General features: G+C 45.9%; 3 protein-coding genes and 1 long non-coding RNA gene across 7 annotated transcripts; all 4 read right to left on the bottom strand.

Moving 5' to 3' along the window:
- Nucleotides 1–3,404: 3,404 nt before the first annotated feature.
- Nucleotides 3,405–8,103, bottom strand: surf4l (surfeit 4, like). 4 transcript variants are annotated; one of them, XR_014598165.1, is made up of 7 exons: nucleotides 7,922–8,103; nucleotides 5,805–5,991; nucleotides 5,639–5,715; nucleotides 5,281–5,324; nucleotides 4,819–5,008; nucleotides 3,740–4,743; nucleotides 3,405–3,662 (listed from the first exon to the last, which is right to left on the bottom strand). XR_014598165.1 is itself a non-coding variant. In XM_084024610.1 (6 exons), exons 1-6 carry the CDS (start codon nucleotides 7,967–7,969, stop codon nucleotides 4,477–4,479), a joined length of 813 nt encoding a protein of 270 aa, XP_083880736.1. In that variant the 5' UTR covers nucleotides 7,970–8,103; the 3' UTR covers nucleotides 3,405–4,476. The 4 variants fall into 4 exon arrangements, 1 of the variants encoding a protein (XP_083880736.1); XR_014598166.1 differs by having other exon boundaries at nucleotides 3,405–3,838; nucleotides 3,872–4,743; XR_014598167.1 differs by having other exon boundaries at nucleotides 3,405–3,838; nucleotides 3,905–4,743.
- Nucleotides 8,104–8,737: 634 nt separating this feature from the next.
- On the bottom strand, nucleotides 8,738–12,383 carry ciz1b (cdkn1a interacting zinc finger protein 1b). The gene is made up of 8 exons (XM_084024418.1): nucleotides 12,357–12,383; nucleotides 12,024–12,112; nucleotides 10,780–10,873; nucleotides 10,546–10,650; nucleotides 10,159–10,323; nucleotides 9,900–9,954; nucleotides 9,632–9,753; nucleotides 8,738–9,476 (listed from the first exon to the last, which is right to left on the bottom strand). The coding sequence occupies exons 1-8, from the start codon at nucleotides 12,378–12,380 to the stop codon at nucleotides 9,432–9,434; spliced, it is 699 nt and encodes a 232-aa protein (XP_083880544.1). The 5' UTR covers nucleotides 12,381–12,383; the 3' UTR covers nucleotides 8,738–9,431.
- A 5,853-nt stretch (nucleotides 12,384–18,236) lies between these two features.
- LOC311023326 lies at nucleotides 18,237–19,756 on the bottom strand. Its single transcript, XR_014598205.1, has 3 exons — nucleotides 19,642–19,756; nucleotides 19,006–19,289; nucleotides 18,237–18,370 (listed from the first exon to the last, which is right to left on the bottom strand). It is a non-coding gene; the product is annotated as an uncharacterized lncRNA (long non-coding RNA).
- Nucleotides 19,757–20,295: 539 nt separating this feature from the next.
- kazald3 (Kazal-type serine peptidase inhibitor domain 3) lies at nucleotides 20,296–22,307 on the bottom strand. Its single transcript, XM_084024609.1, has 4 exons — nucleotides 21,347–22,307; nucleotides 20,968–21,128; nucleotides 20,719–20,866; nucleotides 20,296–20,612 (listed from the first exon to the last, which is right to left on the bottom strand). The coding sequence occupies exons 1-4, from the start codon at nucleotides 21,903–21,905 to the stop codon at nucleotides 20,527–20,529; spliced, it is 954 nt and encodes a 317-aa protein (XP_083880735.1). The 5' UTR covers nucleotides 21,906–22,307; the 3' UTR covers nucleotides 20,296–20,526.
- Nucleotides 22,308–22,388: the final 81 nt, after the last annotated feature.

The raw sequence follows: 22,388 nt of genomic DNA, 5'->3' as shown, positions 1-22,388 counted from the left end.
CTCTTTCATCGTTTTTAACTTTAAATCGTTCTTCACATTTCTGATGGCGGTCAAGGTTACTGACACGCAAAGGCTGCTGGGAAATCACAGCGTCTCCCATTTAAACCTCACAGAAGCTTTTAGTGTTCCACCTCTGACACACACACTGACTCACTTATATGTATATACACACACATTTATATATATACACACTCTCTCTCTCTCTCACTCACACACACACACTTTAAGTCTAATTGGTCTTTGAACCTGAAAACATTTAATATCTCTTTAAATCTTTTCATCTGCTTTTTATTTACTATTTTATTTCATTTATGTCTTCATTTAAACAGAAATATTTGTTTGTTTATTTATTATTATTGTCATATTTTTACCCAGATTATCAGTGATGTCAAAATAAACAATATCGGATTATTGTTTATTTCTGACTTCACAAAAACTAAACATGACTATTCTAATATTATAACATAGTATTATATTACTTTGATGAATATTGTGAATATTATAATATAATACAATAATCATATATAATAATCATATTATTATATAATATTTCTATATAATAATAGAATAATATTATTTTATAATGATATCATATAAAGATGAGCAGAACAATTATAACAAGATAACACATTAATTAAAATCTTTTCCGGTTCTGTTTTAAATGTTTTTCAGTTTTTCATCTTCACGTTTTATTCTTTCAGAGAAGACAGGGAACGACGTGAGCACCATCTAGTGGCGACGCTGCTGCTCAGCAACATTACAACTATAATAATAAAAACCTTTCACAAGATTTATAGACACTTACATTATTATCATTTAATATATTATAACATCAAAACATATAGCAGTATAAAATATTAGATAGACATCGAATAGCAAAACAGTAAAAAATGATCTATAAGAGAATCAAATATTAGATAAAATATGATATATTATAAAAGTATTGAATATTTTAGATAATAATAATACAAATAATAATGTTTTATAACATGATATTGTAAGAGCTGACTAATGTTGATCTGTATTACACTCAACAAAAATATAAACGCAACACTTTTGTTTTTGCTCCCATTTTTCATGAGATGGACTTAAAGATCTAAAATTCATTCCAGATACACAATATTACCATTTCTCTCAAACTTTGTTCACAAATCAGTCTAAATGTGTGATAGTGAGCACTTCTGCTTTGCTGAGATAATCCATCCCACCTCACAGGTGTGCCACATCAAGATGCTGATCTGACATCATGATTAGTGCACAGGTGTACCTTATACTGCCCACAATAAAAGGCCACCCTGAAATGTGCAGTTTTGTCTCACAGCAAAATGCCACAGATGCCACAAGCATTGAGGGAGCGTGCAATTGGCATGCTGACAGCAGGAATGTCAACCAGATCTGTTGCTCGTGCATTGAATGTTCATTTCTCCACCATAAGCCGTCTCCAAAGGCGTTTCAGAGAATATGGCAGTACATCCAACCGGCCTCACAACCGCAGACCTCCACATCCAGCAGGTTCACCTCCAAGATCGTCTGAGACCAGCCACTCAGACAGCTGCTGAAACAATTGGTTTGCATAACCAAACAATTTCTGCACAAACTGTCAGAAACCGTCTCAGGGAAGCTCAACTGCATGCTCGTCGTCCTCATCGGGGTCTTGACCTGACTCCAGCTCGTCGCCGTAACAGACTTGAGTGGGCAAATGCTCACATTCGATGGCGTCTGGCACGTTGGAGAGGTGTTCTCTTCACGGATGAATCTCGGTTTACATTGTTCAGGGCAGATGGCAGACAGCGTGCGTGGCGTCGTGTGGGTGAGCGCTTTGCTGATGTCAATGTTGTGGATCGAGTGGCCCATGGTGGTGGTGGGGTTATGGTATGGGCAGGCATCTGTTATGGACGAAGAACACGGGTGCATTTTATTGATGGCATTTTGAATGCACAGAGATACCGTGATGAGATCCTGAGGCCCATTGTTGTGCCATACATCCATGAACATCACCTCATGTTTCAGCAAGATAATGCACGGCCCCATGTTGCAAGGATCTGTACACAATTCTTGGAAGCTGAAAATGTCCCAGTTCTTGCATGGCCAGCATACTCACCGGACATGTCACCCATTGAGCATGTTTGGGATGTGCTTGACCGGCGTATACGACAGCGTGTACCAGTTCCCACTAATATCCAGCAACTTCGCACAGCCATTGAAGAGGAGTGGACCAACATTCCACAGGCCACAATTGACAATCTGATAAACTCTATGCGAAGAAGATGTGTTGCACTGCATGAGGCAAATGGTGGTCACACCAGATACTGACTGGTTCTGAGTCCCCAGACCCCCAATAAAGCAAAAAAAATGCACATTTCAGGGTGGCCTTTTATTGTGGGCAGTATAAGGTACACCTGTGCACTAATCATGATGTCAGATCAGCATCTTGATGTGGCACACCTGTGAGGTGGGATGGATTATCTCAGCAAAGCAGAAGTGCTCACTATCACACATTTAGACTGATTTGTGAACAATGTTTGAGAGAAATGGTAATATTGTGTATCTGGAATGAATTTTAGATCTTTAAGTCCATCTCATGAAAAATGGGAGCAAAAACAAAAGTGTTGCGTTTATATTTTTGTTGAGTGTATATATTGACATGTTTGATATAAGTTATTGGAGAATAATGATAAACTGCATCAGGACTCGTCCACGTGGTCGGCATGGCGACGGAGGACAGGAAGACAGGGGGAAAGGGATACAGGAGGACAGGACAACAGGGAGACCCGAGGACAGGGAGACCGGAGGACAGAGTGAAAAGAGACGGACAAAAGAGCAGAATGTTGCTTTGAAAAAGGTCAAAGAGCCGAAAGAAAACATTCAATATTCAGTCAGACACACACACACACACACATACACACACACACAGTGACCAGTGCGTTTCGTCCAGGTCCTCTAATAACCAGCAGACTGCAGCCAAGGGCAGCACCTGAACTCACCACACACACACACACACACACACACACACACACACACACACACACACACACACACACACACACACACACACACACACACACACACACACACAGCAATTATGAGTTATTGATTTCTGCACAGAGCAGCAGCTGGAACTGAGGACTGTGTGGGGGGGGGGGGGGGGGGGCTAACGCTATCAGAAACTGCTTGTTTGGGTCGGCATGGAGACGGACTGTGGTTTTAAATAAAGATGTGTTTGAATATGCTGTTTACTTGGTGATGAAGATGATGAAGAGCAGTGTGTTCCTGCTGCTGCAACGCCCCCTGGCTGTAAACTGAAGAGGTGTGGCTTTAATGAGGCCAGGGGGCAGGGCCTAAACGCCGGTGCTCAGCATCACCACTAGAGGGTGCCAGAAGGAACATGACATGGAACACAAACAGAGTCTGAACTGATTTATTAAACATCTTCTACAAAAACACCAGAGAAAAGTCTGAGTTCACTTGGTCACCACTTTATAGACAAACAGGAAACGGCCGACGAGTCAGCAGGACTGAAACAGTAAACGGAACAGCTCCACCTGCTGGACACGGCCAGTCGTTACGACGATAACAGCAACCAATGACGCGGCCGATTTCTGATGTTTCAGCTTTAAAGTGAAGCAGCTGCGTTCGTCATGTGACACGGAGACGAGAGTAATCTGAAGTTATCCTGAAGTTACCCTGAGGATTATCTGAAGTTAACCTGAAGTTGAACTAAATATTATCTGAAGTTAACCTGAAGTTGAACTAAATATTATCTGAAGTTAACCTGAAGTTAAAATAAAGATTATCTGAAGTTAACCTGAAGATTATCTGAAGTTAACTTGAAAATAATCTGAAATTCATTTTAAGATAATATGAAATTAACCTGAAACTAATCTGAAGTTAATTTGCAGATAACCTGAAGATAATCTGAAATTAATCTGAAGTTAACCTGAAGATAATCTGAAGTTAACTTGAAGATAATCTGAAATTAACCTGAAGCTAATCTGAAGATAATTTGAAGTTAACCTGAAGATAATCTGAAGATAATCTGAAGTTAACTTGAAGATAATCTGAAATTAACCTGAAGCTAATCTGAAGATAATCTGAAGTTAACCTGAAGATAATCTGAAGATAATCTGAAGTTAACCTGAAGATAATCTGGGTATGTTGAACCAACCTCGGTGCTGCGTTTGTGGTGATTGTAAACGACGTCCAGGTAAAATGATTATTGATTATCTGACTGATTGATCAGCAGGTGGAGCTGGAGGAGTGAAGAGCGCCCTCTGCTGGACCACAAGCTCAAACATCATCACCGTGTTAAAATTAATGTTGTCTATTTTCTTGGGAACATTTGAATATGTTCACAGTAAGAGTTCAGGCCATATTTCAAAATAAAAGCATCGTGTGCTGAAGTGAACTGATGTAGCATTACCCTCCTCTCTGCCGTCCAGCTGGTCTTCCTGGTTCTGACCTCAGCCCCCCCCCCCCTCACCACTCCTTCTTCTTCTCGTCCATGGAGACCCCCCCGGGCCCCAGGGCCACCACCAGCAGCAGGCCTCCGATCACCGACGTGGTCTGGAAGAAGTCGTACTTGAGGAAGTCGTGCATGGGCTTGTAGGACGGGACGCTCCAGAAGGCGTTGAAGGTGACGTTGATGCAGAGCAGCCAGACCACCAGAGTCAGGGCCGCCAGCTTGGTCTTGTAACCCACGGCAACCAGCACGATGAGGGCCGAGCCCACCAGGTTCTGCAGGACCTGCACACACGAGACCGAAGACATGAGTCCAGGTCAGGACCGGAGGTGTGTGTGTGTGTGTGTGTGTGTACTCACACTGAACAGACTGAGGTCAAAGTGCAGCAGCGTGGTGAACATGAGGATGAGGAGGACTCTTCCTCCCAGTTGGAGGAGGTGCTTCGGAGAACTCTGCCGATTCAGAGAAGGAACTCCTGCAAACACACTGCGCGCCTCCTCACGACCCTCCGCCAGGAGGAGCAGGAGGCCCCCGCCCAACGCCAGGTTCCTGGGGGAGGAGGAGGGAGGAGGGAGAAGGAGGGAGGAGGAGGAGGGAGGAGGAGGAGAAGGAGGAAGGAGGAGGAGGAGAAGGAGGGAGGAGGAGGAGGGAGGAGGAGAAGGGAGACAAACTTCTGGTATGAACATTGTCTTTCATCTGGACACTCACACTCGTTCTCAGTTTGTTTCCAACAGATGAAACATTGAGTGGATCTCCAGACTCTGTTGTCATGGAGATGAGACTGTAGATGAACCTACAAAGGTCAAAGGTCACAGACTCACCTCATCAGGAACTTTGGGTCCCACAGGATGCTGTAGGCCAGGGTCTGCAGAGAGGAGGACCAGGATACTTAGATACAGGACTCTGAGGGTCCCAGGACTCTAGGGGTCCCAGAACTCTGGGAGTCCCAGGACTCTGGGGGTCCTAGGACTCTGAGGGTCACAGGACTCTGGGGGTCCCAGGACTCTGAGGGTCACAGGACTCTGGGGGTCCCAGGACTCTGGGGGTCCCAGGACTCTAGGGGTCCTAGGATTCTGAAGGTCACAGGACTCTGAGGGTCCCAGGACTCTAGGGGTCCTAGGATTCTGAGGGTCACAGGACTCTGGGGGTCCCAGTTGGTGTGTGGGTGTGTGTGTGTACCTGCAGACCGATGACCCCAAACAGAGCGTAGCAGGCGATCTGAACAAAGTTCCTGCTGAGGATCAACAGGCAGCCTCCTGCAGACAGACAGACAGACAGGCAGACGGACAGGTGTTATTGTATTATTATTATAGAATGTGGTGGGATGTGTGTGTGTATATATTACCCAGCTGCCCCAGCAGGTTCAGCAGGACGAAGGCGTTGGCGAGGAGGCGTCCGCAGCTCCAGGTGGACTCGATGTACTCGCTTTGCTCCGCCCACTGGAACCACATCCTGCAGCCGTCCTCCAGGAAGGTGCTGACCAGGCAGAGCCGGGCCGCGTGGGGCAGGTAGTGCTTTGTGCCCCGAAGGAACTGCAAGACCAGCACAGCCACAGTCAGGCCCCCTCCAATGGCGTCAGTAAAGCGAGGCTAATGTTAGCAAGCTAGGCTAACCAGCTTACAGTCAAACATGCAGCCACGTTTGGTTTGAACGCATTTGTGTGAATACAGTCGGAGGACGTCAACATGATGACATGACACATCAGTTCGTGGACGACAGCAGTTCTGCATTTTGGTCATCTCCATCTTGGTTTCTTGCAACCAGTAGAAGGAAGTGACCATATTTGGACTGTGGAGGAGCGACGGGTGGATCTGACGAACACAAGCAGCACCCTTACTGGATCTGGATGCATGTGGATTCTGGTGTGGAGCTGCTAACAAAGTTAGCTTCATAATTCAAAGTCAAATTTAGAGCTAAGTGTTAAAGTCATATTAGTAGCTAACTAGCATTGGTAGCATGGTAGTGACCTGTCAATCAGCAGGTAAGCCCCGCCCCTTAAAGCATCCCCTGCTTTCTGGTCTGGTGGACTCTAAATGGACCATAATGTACTAAATGAACATCATGTTGGATTGAAGAAGACTTGAAACTAGAGATTGAGACCACAAATTTAGGTTTACAATGTTTACATTTTCTCAGAGAGGGGGCGCCCCCTGGTGGCCAGCAGAGAGAATGGAGTTTCAAGGCACTTGAGTTATGGCATTACTTTTCAGAACCCAATGGTGAGACACAACATCTCAAAAAGGTCCGCAGCAATTGGTTGGGAGTTAGGAATACATTTTCAAACACATTAATAAATGCGATGTTGACGATTTGCAAATGTATACAGATTGTGAATATTATTAGTTCATGAAAATGTGAGTTTTGATTTACAAATGATGATGATATATGTGTGAACATTAGAGGCACAGAAACATACAGATATAATCACTGCAAAGTTTACTGAGATAATACAAACGCTGAAATCAAAGCGACGTAACGTGATGACGTAGTTCAGAAACACGTTCAACAACAAATCAAAGCTGCGCTTCATTTCCGTTTACGAGTTGCCGCGGGAGCACGTGACATAACGGGGTTGAAATTAATTTGTCAATACTTCAATGTTTAATTTCTGTGGTAGAAAGTGGCGGCAAACTCGTTAACTTCGCCGTAGCACCAGACTCCGTAGCACCAGACTCCGTAGAACCAGACTCCGTAGCACCAGACTCCGTAGAACCAGACTCCGTAGAACCAGACTCCGTAGCACCAGACTCCGTAGAACCAGACTCCGTAGAACCAGACTCCGTAGAACCAGACTCCGTAGCACCAGACTCCGTAGCACCAGACTCCGTAGCACCAGACTCCGTAGAACCAGACTCCGTTGGGAAATCCGTCAATTTAACAGACGGTTTCTGGTTCGCCGCTTCACAGCAGGTAACAAACACCTGAACACGACCAGCCGCTTCCTGGAGGCCGTTTCCTCCGTTCGGCTAACGTGTCACTGCCCATGACGTCACTCAAGACTTCACATCTACAACTTTGTTATGCACCCTTCCTCCAGAATTCAGATGTTGCAGAAGCGACTATTAGTAGTTAAACGGTGTGTAAATACGCGTTAACATCCGCGGAGAAGAGGAGTCACTTTCCCGTGTGTTGCGTGTTATTTCCGTTCTCTAACCCAGAAGGAGCCGCGGCTCACTTCGGCGTGCAGGTACGGAGACTAACCGGCTGTTTTGGTGTTTCAGTACGACTGAAGTACGGCACCAGCTGCACCCGCGACCCGCGCCGAGCTGCCGGCCGGAACTTTCACCGAAGTTCGCCTTGTTGTCGTGAAGACACCGACGGTGTAACGGGACCGTACGGACCGCGAGCCCCGCTCCCTAAAACGACCAGATATTTGAATGGAATTCTGAAGCGGGAGACACCGGGACCTACGCCGCCCGTGGCCGGGTCGGGGCGCGCTTTCCCCCGCGGGGAGCGGCTCACCTGGTCCGCTACATCCTCCGCCTGGCTCATCAGGTCTCCGTGTCCCATCGTAAGGCACTTCGGTGCGGACAGGCGGCTCCCAGCTCAGTTTCAAGTCCGGTCTGAAGGCTCCCTGCTCCGGCTGCTGCTGCTGCCGCCTCCCTCCGATCCCACAATCCTCCGCGCTGAGCGCACACAGCGCCCCCTACGGACGCGGCAGGGAGGAGCATGCCACGTGGACGACAGCGCTGAGCAGAGACGTTAAATTCAACATTACATTTTTATCATGTTGGATCAGAGACACGACGTTAAAAGACAACAACAGCCTGACAGGTGAAATGAGACAGACACCTGTCTGTCTGCCTGTCTGTGGTTGGACATAAGGTCTCACAGTAAACACATTTGATCAATTTAATAAAACATCAACAGCATATAACACATAAACAATAATAATAAGAAACATAATGATAAAACAATGATATTAAACCATAATAAAAATACAAATAATGTAAGTTGCCTTTATGGAATAATTACCAAATACACAATGACATATTACAGATTAAGATGAAACTTTATTGAGTCGTTGTTTACCAGCTGCAGCATCACGATGATGAATCAATCAATGATTCATATCAGAATAGAATAACGTTTTTATTCACTTGTTCTGGCTGCATTACAACATTTTTTTAAATAAATAATTGTGAGTTTCAGGTTTTCATTTCTATAACGAAGTTAACAAGAAAGTAAAATGCATCGTTCCTTTAAAGGAGTCATAACCTGGTTTTGTACGTATCCAGCCCCCCTTGGATCGCTTTGGATCAATTCGTAAAACTTATTAGAAAAAAAAAAAAAAAATTTAATCAAACATTGAGCTTGTTCTGACCCTTTTTCGTACCGCGATTTTATCACGCGAGATTACGCGCGAGGTTTTGACTGGTCCGGATGTGCATTGTATAATATGTAATGAGGCGCGCGTTGATTCGCCGCAGGAAGGACAGAGCCGGGGGGGCTTGCCTGCATGCAGACTCCAAAACATAATGGCGGCGCTTCGGCGATTTCAGGTAGCGGACGGGGCGGGGTTGGGTGGTGAAAGAGGGGTGGGCTTATGCAAGTAGCCGCCACGGTGACGTCACCGAAGGCGCAGAATCAAAATCTCGTGCTTTAGGAATGCACACCCTTGTGTGCTATTCCTGTTCGGAAAAAGAGCAGAAGCGAAAAAACGGCGCCACTTTCAAACTCCAGCCTTTCAGGCAAGTTTCAACTGAGGTCAAACACAGATATGCATGTTTTAACAAGAGAAATTGCGATTTCCTGGTGATGACTCCTTTAACAGAAACAGCTGTAGTTCCTCTCGCGGCCACCAGGTGTCAGCAAAGAGGACATGTGGTCCACGACAAAGCTGACCACATCTGTACCTGCAGAGTGTTCCTCTACTAGAACAGCTGGCAACTGATGAACTCAGACCATTGGACAGCAGGATGATGTCATCAGCTGGGTACACAGATGCATTGTGGGACACAGCGTGAGCGGGTCAGGATGCGTCCTGGTCTTCAGGTCTCCTCTGAGCTCTGTGGCTCTGAAACACAATGGCAGTGTGTTTATCTGGCTGAGAGAGAGAGAGAGAGAGAGAGAGAGAGAGAGAGAGAGAGAGAGAGAGAGAGAGAGAGTGAGTGTGTGTGTGTGTGTGTGTGTGTGTGTGTGTGTGTGTGTGTGTGTGTGTGTGTGTGTTACCTTCAGGTTGACGTAGTGTGTGTGTGTCCTGCAGTGTGTGTGTCGTGCTGTCATCTCTCTGTAGAAGAACTTGTTACACAGTCGACACAGGAAGCCAGAAACAGGAAGCACATAACTACTTCCTGTCGAGACAATTAGTTTTAATATTAATATACGTCAACACAAACAGACACACGCCGTCACCGTGACAACGCCCACTCCTTCTTCATGTTAAATGATCTACAGTTAGACAGCAGGGACTGTTACTATAGCAACCACAAGAACATACCATATATGGTTTGGGGGTCATACTCTTCCCCGTCTGTTTCCTGTGAGCCAGTCACCTGTAACACACACACACACACACACACACACACACACACACACACACACACACACACACACACACACACACACACACACACACACACACACACACACACACACACACACACACACACACACACACACACACACACACACGTTCATGATACTTTGAAATCTTTAATTAAAAAATGAACAGATGACATGGAAGAGGGTCTGCTCACCTCAATGTTGGGTTCTTCCTCTTCTCTTACACCTTCACCATCTTCTTCTTCAGCTACTTCTACCTCCTCATCCCCCTCATCCTCCTCCTCCTCCTCCCCCTCCTTGAAGCAGCCGATGGCATCCACAGTGATAAGCTCCTCCTCCTGCACCTCCTCCTGGTGCACCTGGAGGAGACGGACACAGAATCTCTCTCTTCAAGTTCTTTAGATCATCAGGTACTTGTACTTTGCTGTACTTCTATATTCTTGGTAATAAATCTGTTCTGATTCAGTATTATTGATACTACTAGTATTACTGGTACTAATACTATTATTGGTACTACTGGTACTGCTGGTACTACTGGTATTCTAGGCACTACTAGTGCTCCTGGTAGTGCAGGAACCGACCTGGTCCTTGTGTTCTGCAGACTTCATGTGCTCCACAAACTTCCTGGGCGTCCTGAAGTGACGTTTACACACCGGACAGAAGGGACGGCACAGCTGTTTACACATCTGGGGACCCAAACAAGCACTTCCTGTCACATCTTCACAATAAAAGCCTTCATTCACAAGTGGAAAGAATGACTCTTCTTACCAACTGAAGGCAGCTGTGTCTGTGATGTCATCACTGGCGTTTCTCACCTTGTGTTGTTTCGTCCGTCGATGGACGATGATGTCACCGCTGAAGTGAGTCCGACAGGTGTCACACCAGCGCTGCACATCAGGCCGACACCCCCTGGAGGACACAGGTGGACCCACGTGGGCTGGTTTACCACATCATAAAGTATTGATCTGTGATTTAATATCAATAACCAGATGAAAAGGATGCTGAAATAACTCCATCATGATGGTGATCAGTAAAAAGTGCTGAGTCATGCTTTGTTAGGTCTGTCTGCAAGACCACAAGATAACTACTGTTAAAACGCTTGTTCTCTGAATGGAGTCTGGTTGATGGTGCTAGGCTACGCTAACATTGTAGCTGCTCCATCAACACTCCATATAAGGTCATCTAGACATAAATACATCAGAGACCTTGTTGTTTGGACCACAGACAGTCTCTGGTTCCTCCATATAGTCTGGTCTGGTCTCTGGACTCATGTGTGCTACTATCTAGACCTCTGGGGGACCACAGACAGTCTCTGGTTCCTCCACATAGTCTGGTCTGGTCTCTGGACTCATGTGTGCTACTATCTAGACCTCTGGGGGACCACAGACAGTCTCTGGTTCCTCCACATAGTCTGGTCTGGTCTCTGGACTCATGTGTGCTACTATCTAGACCTCTGGGGGACCACAGACAGTCTCTGGTTCCTCCACATAGTCTGGTCTGGTCTCTGGACTCATGTGAGCTACTATCTAGACCTCTGGGGGACCACAGACAGTCTCTGGTTCCTCCACATAGTCTGGTCTGGTCTCTGGACTCATGTGAGCTACTATCTAGACCTCTGGGGGACCGCAGACAGTCTCTGGTTCCTCCACATAGTCTGGTCTGGTCTCTGGACTCATGTGAGCTACTATCTAGACCTCTGGGGGACCACAGACAGTCTCTGGTTCCTCCACATAGTCTGGTCTGGTCTCTGGACTCATGTGTGCTACTATCTAGACCTCTGGGGGACCACAGACAGTCTCTGGTTCCTTCACATAGTCTGGTCTGGTCTCTGGACTAATGTGTGCTACTATCTAGACCTCTGGGGGACCGCAGACAGTCTCTGGTTCCTCCACATAGTCTGGTCTGGTCTCTGGACTCATGTGTGCTACTATCTAGACCTCTGGGGGACCACAGACAGTCTCTGGTTCCTCCACATAGTCTGGTCTGGTCTCTGGACTCATGTGTGCTACTATCTAGACCTCTGGGGGACCACAGACAGTCTTTCTCTTGTGTCTGGTACCTGTCCTGCAGTGTGTGTGTGTTGATGGAGTGTGTCATCTCCCTCAGCTTCCTCAGGTGTTCTGGTCCTGTCATGTGATCCTGAAACACCTGCAGGGAGACACAGGTGACATCACAGACGTGACAGAGGAGTCCTCCTGTCTGTCTGTCAGCCGACCTGTCTGTCTGTCCGAACTCTCTGCTCTCACTGGTCTGCTGGATGGTGACCTGCAGTGACCTCACACTCTGTAGCTGACACACACACACACACACACACACACACACACACACACACACACACACACACACACACACACACACACACACACACACACACACACACACACACACACACCAATATCACCATGCTGACATCCATGAGTGATGTCATGAAATGAGATGACATCAAAGTGTGTCATCACCTCCGCTGCTCTGCTGTTGTCATTCTTCTCTGCTGACCCCTGCTGGTCTGGAGGAGGAGGTCTGGATGAAAGACCAGCTAACACACACACACACACACACACACACACACACACACACACACACACACACACACACACACACACACACACACACACAGTGTGATAACTCTCTCTCTCTCTCTCTTTCTATATAAATATATATATATATATATATTTCCAACTCTACTGACTGAGATCTGTAGAAACCAGTCCAGGTCCAGGACCAGGACTTGATCAGAGTACTGAAACACACCTGCTGTGGGGCAGCGCTCACTTCCTGGTTGACCACATGACCCTGAGACCTTCTCTCTATTGGTCAGAGCTGCAGCATCGTCAGATCTGAAGAACAAAAATACAGTTGATCCGTCAGTGATCAGTGATCCGTCAGTGATCCGTCAGTGATCAGTGATCTGTCAGTGATCCATCATCTATCAGGGTCATTCCGTGTCATTTCATCAAATGCCTCCCACCGGACCATCTCAGAATTTCTTGATAAAATTCTAGTACAAAGACACACTTGTTTAAGCCATTTTTAAACAGCAATATCTGGGTTACTATCTCACTTTCTACAGTTTATCTGTTACTAATAGCCTCCAAACCTGGAATATCAGGGGTGTAGCTCAATGATAACCTAGTATGGTAGGGACTTAAACTTCTCCCAAAATGTGGCTTGTTGAAATGAAGTAGCAAATTTGAAGAGTGGCTGAATTCCGTGTACCCTTCTTCTTTGGTTTTTCTGTTTCAAAACCAAATTAAAATAACAGAAAAAACAACTTTGTTTTTCTGTTATTTTGTTTTAAACCCAGAACGGAAAAACGGAAAAAACAGAATAACACAAAATCACACATTTTGTAGCTGTTATTCTGTTTTAAAACAAAAACAGAATAACGTGAAAATTAAGTTTTTTTTATTGTGCTATTTGGAAAATTTGGGGAATGCTGGGAGACTTCTAATCCTTACCTTAAGTAGCAAGAACATAGAGACAGACATCTCTCTTTAAAATCACCAACTTGTGGGTAATTTATTTCCACAAACACAATCATACAGCAGCACCGAGCCTACAGTATAAATGTAAATAACTAGACCTGGTTAAGACTTGTGTGCAGTTTATTTTGAAGGAAAAGTGAAACGGTGCTTTAAGAGAAAGTTATTTTCCATGCAGCACCCACTAAAACTATGATAGAAAACCATCAAGTGATTTAAAAAATTGAATTTCTTGTAATTCCCCATGAATTTGTCGTGAAAGAGGATATGTTTTGTTTTTTGATCAGTGTATTATTTTAGTCTATGCATTAGTCCATTATTAGATTCCTTCTGATGCTGACTATCACATAAAAAGGTGTTTTAGAGGCTCAGACAGACCTCTTGTGTTCATTGGCAGCTCATTATGAGAGAGATCACGTCCACCTTCGGCGTGTGACGCACATTTCCTAATATGGACTTCACTCCTATAGAGGGTGACCCCTAATTTTCACTGGATCCACTACAGGTCTTGGAATTGGGTTAAAATTCCGCGTAGTCAAGCCAGCCGCTCCAACATTTTAAGTGTGCCCCTATTAAAGACTTTATGGCAAATACACGGAGACAACTGGGAAAGTCGGGGCTAATTTACAAGAGCCTGTGGGAGCTTCGGTTTTTTTACCGACTTTCCCAGTTGTCTCTGTGTATTTGCCATAAAGTCTTTAATAAGGGCGCACTTAAAATGTTGGCGCTGCTCCGTCTCTCCTTCTTTCTCTCCTGAGACGGGGGCGGACCGGATGAGCTAATGTTCCGGAGCAGAATGTCAATCAATATTTTATCAGTATATGCCTATAGGCTACTGTCGTTGCAACTGAAATACCAGTTTAGTCTAGTGCAGGTGAGAGTTGGCAATGAAACACCAGTAGACATAATATCCGAATCTGAAGATCTTTTAATGCTGCAGCATGAGCCATCCCCAGTGCGACGCAGGAATGACTGAAGAATCACTGTTTCTGTTGGCACTTATAGTGCAGTTGAATTTACATACAGGTCTGACATCCTGCAGCCCCCGTTCCAGGTGTCCCCAGATGTTGTGTTTGATCAAAGGGTCATTGTCTTATCCTGCATCTATGGGCTTGTCTGGCGACGCCCCTGGTGACAAATGGTCCTGCAATACGCATTGAGGACAGACAGCCATTTGCCCACAGAAATACATGATTAAATAGGAATTTCCCTCACACTACATACACACATAGCCTACCCTGTTTATAGAAGTAATCACAGCCGTTTCCAGATCGGCGTCTGAAACGGTACTTCTACGGCGAAGGTTGTGCTCCATGCAAAACCTCCTAATGCTCATTATGGAGCATTGCGAGGCACCTTCGCGCTGCAGGACATCTCTTATGTCTGAATGTGTCATCCCACTCTCAAAACGTTCGCAGATTAGATCTGCATAAGGCTGACATGCGGCCATTAGGCTACTTGTGGTGAAGTCTTGGTGATCTTCTCTCAAACTTAGCCGCCGATTCCCCCGGGAAAATAAATATGCGCAAGTCTCCCAGCATTCCCCGAATTTTCCAAATATCAATAACAAAACAGTAAAAATAAATAAAACTTAATTTTCACGTTATTCTGTTTTTGTTTTAAAACAGCTACAAAATGTGTGATTTTGTGTTATTCTGTTTTTCTGCTTTTCCGTTCTGGGTTTAAAACAAAATAACAGAATAACAAAGTTGTTTTTCTGTTATTTTAATTTGGTTTTGAAACGGAAAAACCAAAGAACGAAGGGTACACGGATTGGCTGAGCTCCCATTTTTGCAGATAAAAGACTTCTATCACTTCTGCCTCTATCTCTGGTGTTAGCTTAAACATTCTACAAAATATGGTTTCTCTCAGATGATTAGTTTCACAGATATTAAGGCTCAAAGTAAACACATCTTTGCCCAACTTCAGAGTCATATTCCAAAAAACTGACAACAGGTATCAGGTCCAAACTTACTTTTTTTGAAAGATCATATTCTTGTTAAAATCATATTAAAACATCATGAGTCCTGATATTGGTGGGGTTTTTGTGGCCGGTTTTGGTACTGCATGTCCTAACAGCCTACTAGTAAACATCACAGCAGAGCAATTCAATTGTTTTTTACCATTTATCAAAGACTTATATGTGACTAAATGCTACTGATAAATTAAGCCTCACGAAAACATTAAAATGTAGCACAGTTGTAGTTACAGAGGCAATAAGTCCTTGAATGTGAGTTAAACATGCTGAAAGCAGCTTTTAATGTCTTAAACCATGAACAAACATGATAGCATAATATTGAAGACTGTACTTTTTGTCATACTTTAAGTATATAAATTACACAACCAAATCAAATAATAATCTTAATTTGAGCATAAAGATTTTACATTACAGTAGAAAAGTCTCCAAAGTTTGATATTGAATAACAGTTTGTCTCTATGCTCACTATGAGACAATATGTGAGTTGTGTGTATGATCAGTACCGACCATACTAGGTTATCATTGAGCTACACCCCTGATATTTCATGTCTGGACGCTTTTTAGAGCATGATGCCAAAAACCCTCTAAACTACCCTTCATTCAATGATGTTTCATGAGAAATCTGTTGACAGTAGAGACCTAATATTTTGGATTTGTCCTATTAACAATATGTGTCTTTGTACTAAATTTTTTTCAAGAAATTCTGAGATGGTCAGGTGGGAAGATTTTCAGAAATTTGATGAAATGACCCATCAGTGATCAGTGATCCATCAGTGATCAGTGATCCGTCAGTGATCCGTCAGTGATCTGTGATCCATCAGTGATCAGTGATCCGTCAGTGATCCGTCAGTGATCTGTGATCCATCAGTGATCAGTGATCCATCAGTGATCCATCAGCGAGGTCGTCCACACGTACCAAAACAAACTTTTTTTCTCCGTTTTGCCTTGGCGTCGTTTCAAGAAAATCCGCATCCAGACGAATCAACTGAAAACCACTCAGTGCGCTGTAGTACATATTCCAGGCCTATATGTGGCACTGTTTCTGCTACAAAAATACACCAAAAACACAGAAGAAGAGATGGAGCTTACCGGATGTTTGCCGTTACTATGGCAACAAGTGAACGCTACGGTAACTATTCACCCGACCACCCGATCAATAAACACCCATAAGATGACAATTTGGCCCGTATCAATAAAACCAACAATAAGCACCAACAGCCGTCACCCTAAGGACCTTGACGAGGCGTTGTCACACGTTGGGATGGATTCATTAGAAAACTAAATGCCTACATTCATGAGAAGTTAGCTAGCGGTTGTTTGTTAGCATCGTAATAAAGTAGCATATCTGCGAATATTGCCCCCCCTCTCTCAGCTCCGTTTTTTTTTACCTGATACTTTTGTTACGAGACGTTGCGGGGGAAGAAGTCAGGCTGGAGGGTCGAGGGGCGGGCCGATGACGTCAGCGTATTCGTTTTCGCCGTCTACACGAAAACGAACACGAAACAGAGGGGTGCCGTTTTTTTCTTTTCCACCCTGGCAGCTGGTTTCAGAAACGTGTGTTTTCAGGCAGCGAAAACGCCGGATCCGTATGGACGGGGCCTCAGTGATCCATCAGTGATCAGTCAGTGATCCATCAGTGATCCGTCAGTGATCAGTCAGTGATCCATCAGTGATCAGTGATCCGTCAGTGATCCATCAGTGATCATTGATCCGTCAGTGATCCATCAGTGATCCGTCAGTGATCAGTGATCCGTCAGTGATCCGTCAGTGATCCATCAGTGATCCATAGTCTACTACAACTACAGTATCAGGACCGATCAATCAACATTAATATTGATTTTTAATCTAAATGTTGGAAGAACTTTAACTACCGTAAATCCTCTAATTTAGGCCCAGGCCTTTATTGGAAGGAGGCCAGAATTAGAGACAGGCCCCTATTTCTATTTGAGCAGAACGGACTACCAGTAGAATGAATAAAAACCGGATTTTGTGTCTATTTGAACCTATAAAATACTAGGTGCTCCACAGCTGCCATATTACGGTAAACAACGTTTACCTCTTGCCAGTATTGCACGCTTGGTGGGCTGCCACTAGGAGGATGATTGACAGGCACTCTCCTTCATACAATCACACTTCATGGCTGCACCTGATTGGACGATCGCTTTCACAGCTGTCCTGTCTGCTCCCGGATTTCAAACCGACCAACATGGCGGCTCGTTTGGAAACTTTCTCTTATTTTACGACAATTGTTCACCGAAACGTGTCTCTGAAAACATTTTAAGTTGAGTTGCTGAATCTGTCTTTATTTCAGATCCACAACGGTCAGTTTAAAAGATTTTCGAGAGCTTGCAGGAGGCGGCGCCGCACCGTCTCTCCACACTCGCCGTGAGTCGAATGCATTGCAGGGCTTCTTACATACCGTAAATCCTCTAATATAGCTTCAGCCAAAATCTCTGCGACGCGAAGGCATTGCACGGCTGACAATGAATGGGAAGTGTGGAAATAACACTGCCTGTGGACACTTGCCCCGGCCTCCATTAGAGACCGGCCGGTAATAGAATACAGGCCAGTATTAGAGGATTTAGTTATTGTAATATAACATCTGATTTGTTATTATGTGCAGCCTGTTACATTATAAATATTATTATTATTATAAATGATGTTTTAATCTTTTGAATCCAACTAAATTCTAGAATCATGAACACTGAATAAATAATAATAATAGTTATAATAACAACTATAATAATAATAGAAAATAATAACTGATTGACCGACCCGTCCAGCCTGGCCCTCTTTGTGTCTCCTGAACCTCCGTCAGGTCCCGCTCCTCCTCTCTCTTCTTCTGTGGTGGATTCCTCCACCTGCTGAGTCAGGTGTCTCCTGTGTGTGGAACTGACGGGGAATCGAACCCACGTCACGCTGTTCCCTGCAGCAGGTGGGAAGCTCCTGAGAGAAAGAGGTCAACCAGTCAGGTGGAGCTGCAGCTGATCACGGCTCAATTACCTGTTCTGTCTGTAAAAGTACAAACACGACAGTGTACAAATACTCTCTTATCATTCAAAGTCCTGCATCCAGTGAAGTAGACTCAACTCTACTCATGATGCAGAATAATTATATTATTTTAATTATTGATGCATTTAAAGGAGTTTCGTGTTGATGAATACTGCTGCTTTATGTGTTATATAAATACTAGTTATCATCATCATTATTATCAAATTATTATTAGGTTTGGTAGATTGTTATGTAAATATCGTTCTTTTATTTCACTTTTCCTGCTGAAGTGATTCAAGCTTCTGCTCTGCTGTTACCATGGTAACCTTCTCCCAGTAACCAGCCAGTGTGACCAGTCCTTACCTGTCTGTCCTCCGCTGCTGTTTGACCATGCTGTACAGCGGCTGACCTTTGACCTGTCTGCTCCAACACTGAGCTGCTCTGGTGGAAACAACATTAAAACTACACGGATATGAAACCCGGCTCATGTAGAATCAGAATTCGTCTTAACTAATTCAATATAAAGGATAATAATCGGTTGATAAGCTGACGAACACTAAATTCGCACATTTCTGACCCGAGTCCCGCACCGTCCGTGGTCGACAGGGCTGACGCGGCTCGGAGCCGGATTCCCGCGCTGAAAGCCCCGCTGCTGCTCGGTACACCGTCACGGTTCCGTTATTATCTCCGTTAACACTCACACAATCATTTACATACGGTTGGAATCGCTCACTTTGCCTCCCGGCAGAAGCGAGCCTGCTGGCGAGCTAGCTCGGCTGCTTGTAAACAGAGCGCTGCTGCCGGGTGCCTGTGCGTTGCTCTGCCGCCCCCTGCTGGCCGGGAGGAACCACCGCGGCCATACGAGGAACTGCTGCTGGAAGAGAAAGGGTACACACATACCTGTAATTATGACGTTTGTATGTATAAATACACGACATTATATACACGTGAACAACACTTCCATTACACTATCATGTGTGTGTGTGTGTGTGTGTGTGTGTGTGTGTGTGTGTGTGCGTGCGTGCGTGCGTGTGTGTGTGTGTGCGTGTGTGTGTGTGTGTGTGTGTGTGTGTGTGCGTGTGTGTGTGTGTGTGTGTGTGTGTGTGTGTGTGTGTGCGTGTGTGTGTGTGTGTGTGTGTGTGTGTGCGTGTGTGTGTGTGTGTGTGTGTGTGTGCGTGTGTGTGTGTGTGTGTGTGTGTGTGTGTGTGTCTTAGAGCACTACATACTTGATATTGGTGAGCGTTTCCTGGCTGCGCTCTGATTGGCTGCTGAGGTCTGGAAGTTATTTCCAGGTTGGTATTTCCTGGATTCACTGCTGCTGTGTTAACCATCTGTTTACTCTCCCCGAACACAGAAACACACACACACACACACACAGACGTCCTCAGAGACAGCGTTGTGTTGCTGTGCTCAGGGCGAGGCTGCATCCCATAATAACCACCATGATCATAATGATGACGCTCATAACCCTGAAGGGTCATAAACTACAAATATGTAAATAAACTGAGAGATATAACCGACGTGAGCTGTGTGAGTATGTTCTATATCTATAGATAAATGAACAATAAAGATTATAATAATAATATAACAATCTGTGACTACAGAAATCAAACATTTCATTATAAATATACATACACATATAATGAGGTGAAACCACACACACACACACACACACACACACTCTCTATAGGCTGTGGGTCTGTTATGGATTTGTCATCTGCTTCTCCTTCTGGCTGGATGAAATTTGGTCTGTAACTACGTTGAGACGTAACCATGACAACCTGTTGTCTCTGTCCCTGTCTGTCTGTCTCTGTCCCTGTCTGTCTCTCTGAACATGTGAACATTGTGATGAAGAAGAAACAAACATCACTTTGGTGTTTTCACTTTTATTGAGAAGAGAAAGTTTCACAGTGATGCAGGAAACAACAACAACAACAACAACAACACGCTCAACATGCTGAGTCACCAGCTGCTGTGATGTCACAGGGACAGGAGGATACACTGAGATTAATAGTTATAATAAGAACTAGAATAATAAGAATGTTTCGGTACGTCGCGTCAGGACGTCACCATGGCGCTGTCAGGTGACAGGAAGTAACATCACATGTGGGTCAGTAAAAGTCCTGGTCGTAGTCTGTAACGTCCATCAGCTGCTTCATCTCTGACACGCTATTGGCCAGGTAGGACGACAGCTCCTCTGAGAGACAGACAGACAGATTTAGTTCCGATACCTTTAATGAACGACCGTTTATATAAAGCCAAAGACGAGAGAGAGACAGTCTGTGGGCTCCTGCCTGTCTCACCTGCTCCCAGTACTCCCAGTACAGCAGACGCAGACACCGTCCCCACGTTGTTACGGGCGACGCAGCGATACGTCCCAGAGTCCTCTGGCCCCGCCCCCTCAATCTGCAGCCAGCTGGACAGCTCATACCTCAGGGGGCCGCCCCTGGACTGAGGACGCAGACAGACAGGTAGTCAGACTGAGGACAGACAGACAGTCAGACTGATGACAGAGACAGACAGACAGGCAGGCAGACTGGCCTCTCCAGTACCTGGACTGAGATGTGGGGGTCGTCCCCGGGCAGGACCAGGTCCCGGCCCTCCTTCCTCCACTCCACCGAGGCCATGGGGAAGGCGAAGACCTCGCAGAGGAAGACCAGGCTGCTGCCGGTCCCGTTGACCTGGCTGTGAGGGGGGACCTTGATGACGGGGACTGAGGGACAGACAGGTCTCAGCTGGACTCGGGGACCACGTTTCCGTTTCATGCAGGGTCTGCAGACAGACAGAGAGACAGGCAGGCAGGCAGAGAGATTGACAGACAGGCAGGCAGGCAGACATAGAGACAGGCAGAGAGACAGGCAGACAGACAGGCAGACAGACATACAGGCAGAGAGACAGACAGGCAGGCAGGCAGACAGACAGGTGTCCTACTGGTCTTGCAGGGCCCCCTCTTCCTGGTCTTGAGGTCTGGTTTGGAGAACGCAGCTTCTCTGAACTGACACATGTTCATGTATGTGACCCCATCAGAACCACAGACCGGGTCTTGCTCTTCACACACACACACCTCCTCCTCCTCCTCTTCATCCTCCCCTCCTAGTCCTCCTCCTGCGGGACGCGGGTCCGCCTGACACCGGAGCCCGGTCCCGCACAGCCCGTAGTATACGCTCCGGTCTCCCGGGTCGCAGGCTTGGGCCTCAAGGTTTCCGCACTCCTTACAGCAGCCGCAGGAGTCCAGCACCAGGCCGGCCCGGCAGCCCCGGGTCTCCGGACACAGGTCCGGTTCACACGGCCCGCAGCCGTCCGCCCCGCCGGTCCCGGTCCCGCCGCCTCCCAGCTCCTCATCCAGCCGCTCGTAGTCCAGCAGCGGGTCGTTGAGGGAGAAGTGTCCTGGCGGCTCGGTGCGGAGGTCAGGCAACAGTTTGGGGAAGGCCCGGCATGTGTGGAGGGTCAGACCGAGACTCAGGAGGACCAGTCCGCCTAAACCCGGCATGTTGGTCTAGTCTGTGGGTTCCGTTTGGCTCCGAACACCGTCACCGGGACCGGACGGGTGCCGCGTCCGCCCGGTTCTACAGACCAACCCAGAACCAGGACCGTCAGGGTCTAGAACTCTTCTCGATCAAAGAGTCCCAAATTAAAAGTCCGACTTCCGTTCAAAACCCAGAAAACTGTCTGACTTCAAACAGCAGAGCCTCTCGCGCTGCTCCGCCGCGCACACACACAGGCGCGAGACCCAGCGTCAAGACCGCCACAATAAAAGACCCAACGTCCGGTTACTTCCTTCAAAATAAAAACCTGATAGGTGTTTTTGTTGTTAAAGTCCCACTGAAAGTGTTCGACTTAAATCACACACGCACATACACAGTAGTACTACAGTAGTAGTGGTAGTAGTAGTAGAAGAAGAAGTAGTTGTAATAATAGTAGTAGTAGTAGTAGTAGTAGTAGTAGTAGTAGTAGTGATAGTAATAGAAGACGT

The sequence above is a fragment of the Eutrigla gurnardus genome, assembly GCF_963514095.1.
Source record: "Eutrigla gurnardus genome assembly, chromosome: 13".
NCBI classification, from domain to species: Eukaryota; Metazoa; Chordata; class Actinopteri; order Perciformes; family Triglidae; genus Eutrigla; species Eutrigla gurnardus.
This window is presented reverse-complemented; position numbering and strand designations above follow the sequence as displayed.

Bases quoted from the DNA above. Each gene is read 5' to 3' on its own strand.
- surf4l (XM_084024610.1), bottom strand. From the start codon at position 7,969: ATGGGACACGGAGACCTGATGAGCCAGGCGGAGGATGTAGCGGACCAG. The intron at 5,716-5,804 runs GTAATATATACA...GTCTGTCTGCAG, and splicing joins GAACCTGCTGGGGCAGCTGG to GAGGCTGCCTGTTGATCCTC. The intron at 5,325-5,638 runs GTACACACACAC...TCCTCTCTGCAG, and splicing joins TTGGGGTCATCGGTCTGCAG to ACCCTGGCCTACAGCATCCT.
- ciz1b (XM_084024418.1), bottom strand. From the start codon at position 12,380: ATGGATGTCAGCATGGTGATATTG. The intron at 9,754-9,899 runs GTATGTTCTTGT...TTGTCTCGACAG, and splicing joins TGACCCCCAAACCATATATG to GAAGTAGTTATGTGCTTCCT. The intron at 9,477-9,631 runs GTAACACACACA...ATTGTGTTTCAG, and splicing joins CACACTACGTCAACCTGAAG to AGCCACAGAGCTCAGAGGAG.
- kazald3 (XM_084024609.1), bottom strand. From the start codon at position 21,905: ATGCCGGGTTTAGGCGGACTGGTCCTCCTGAGTCTCGGTCTGACCCTC. The intron at 20,867-20,967 runs GTACTGGAGAGG...CTGCGTCCTCAG, and splicing joins ACCCCCACATCTCAGTCCAG to TCCAGGGGCGGCCCCCTGAG. The intron at 20,613-20,718 runs GTGAGACAGGCA...TCTGTCTCTCAG, and splicing joins ACTGGGAGTACTGGGAGCAG to AGGAGCTGTCGTCCTACCTG.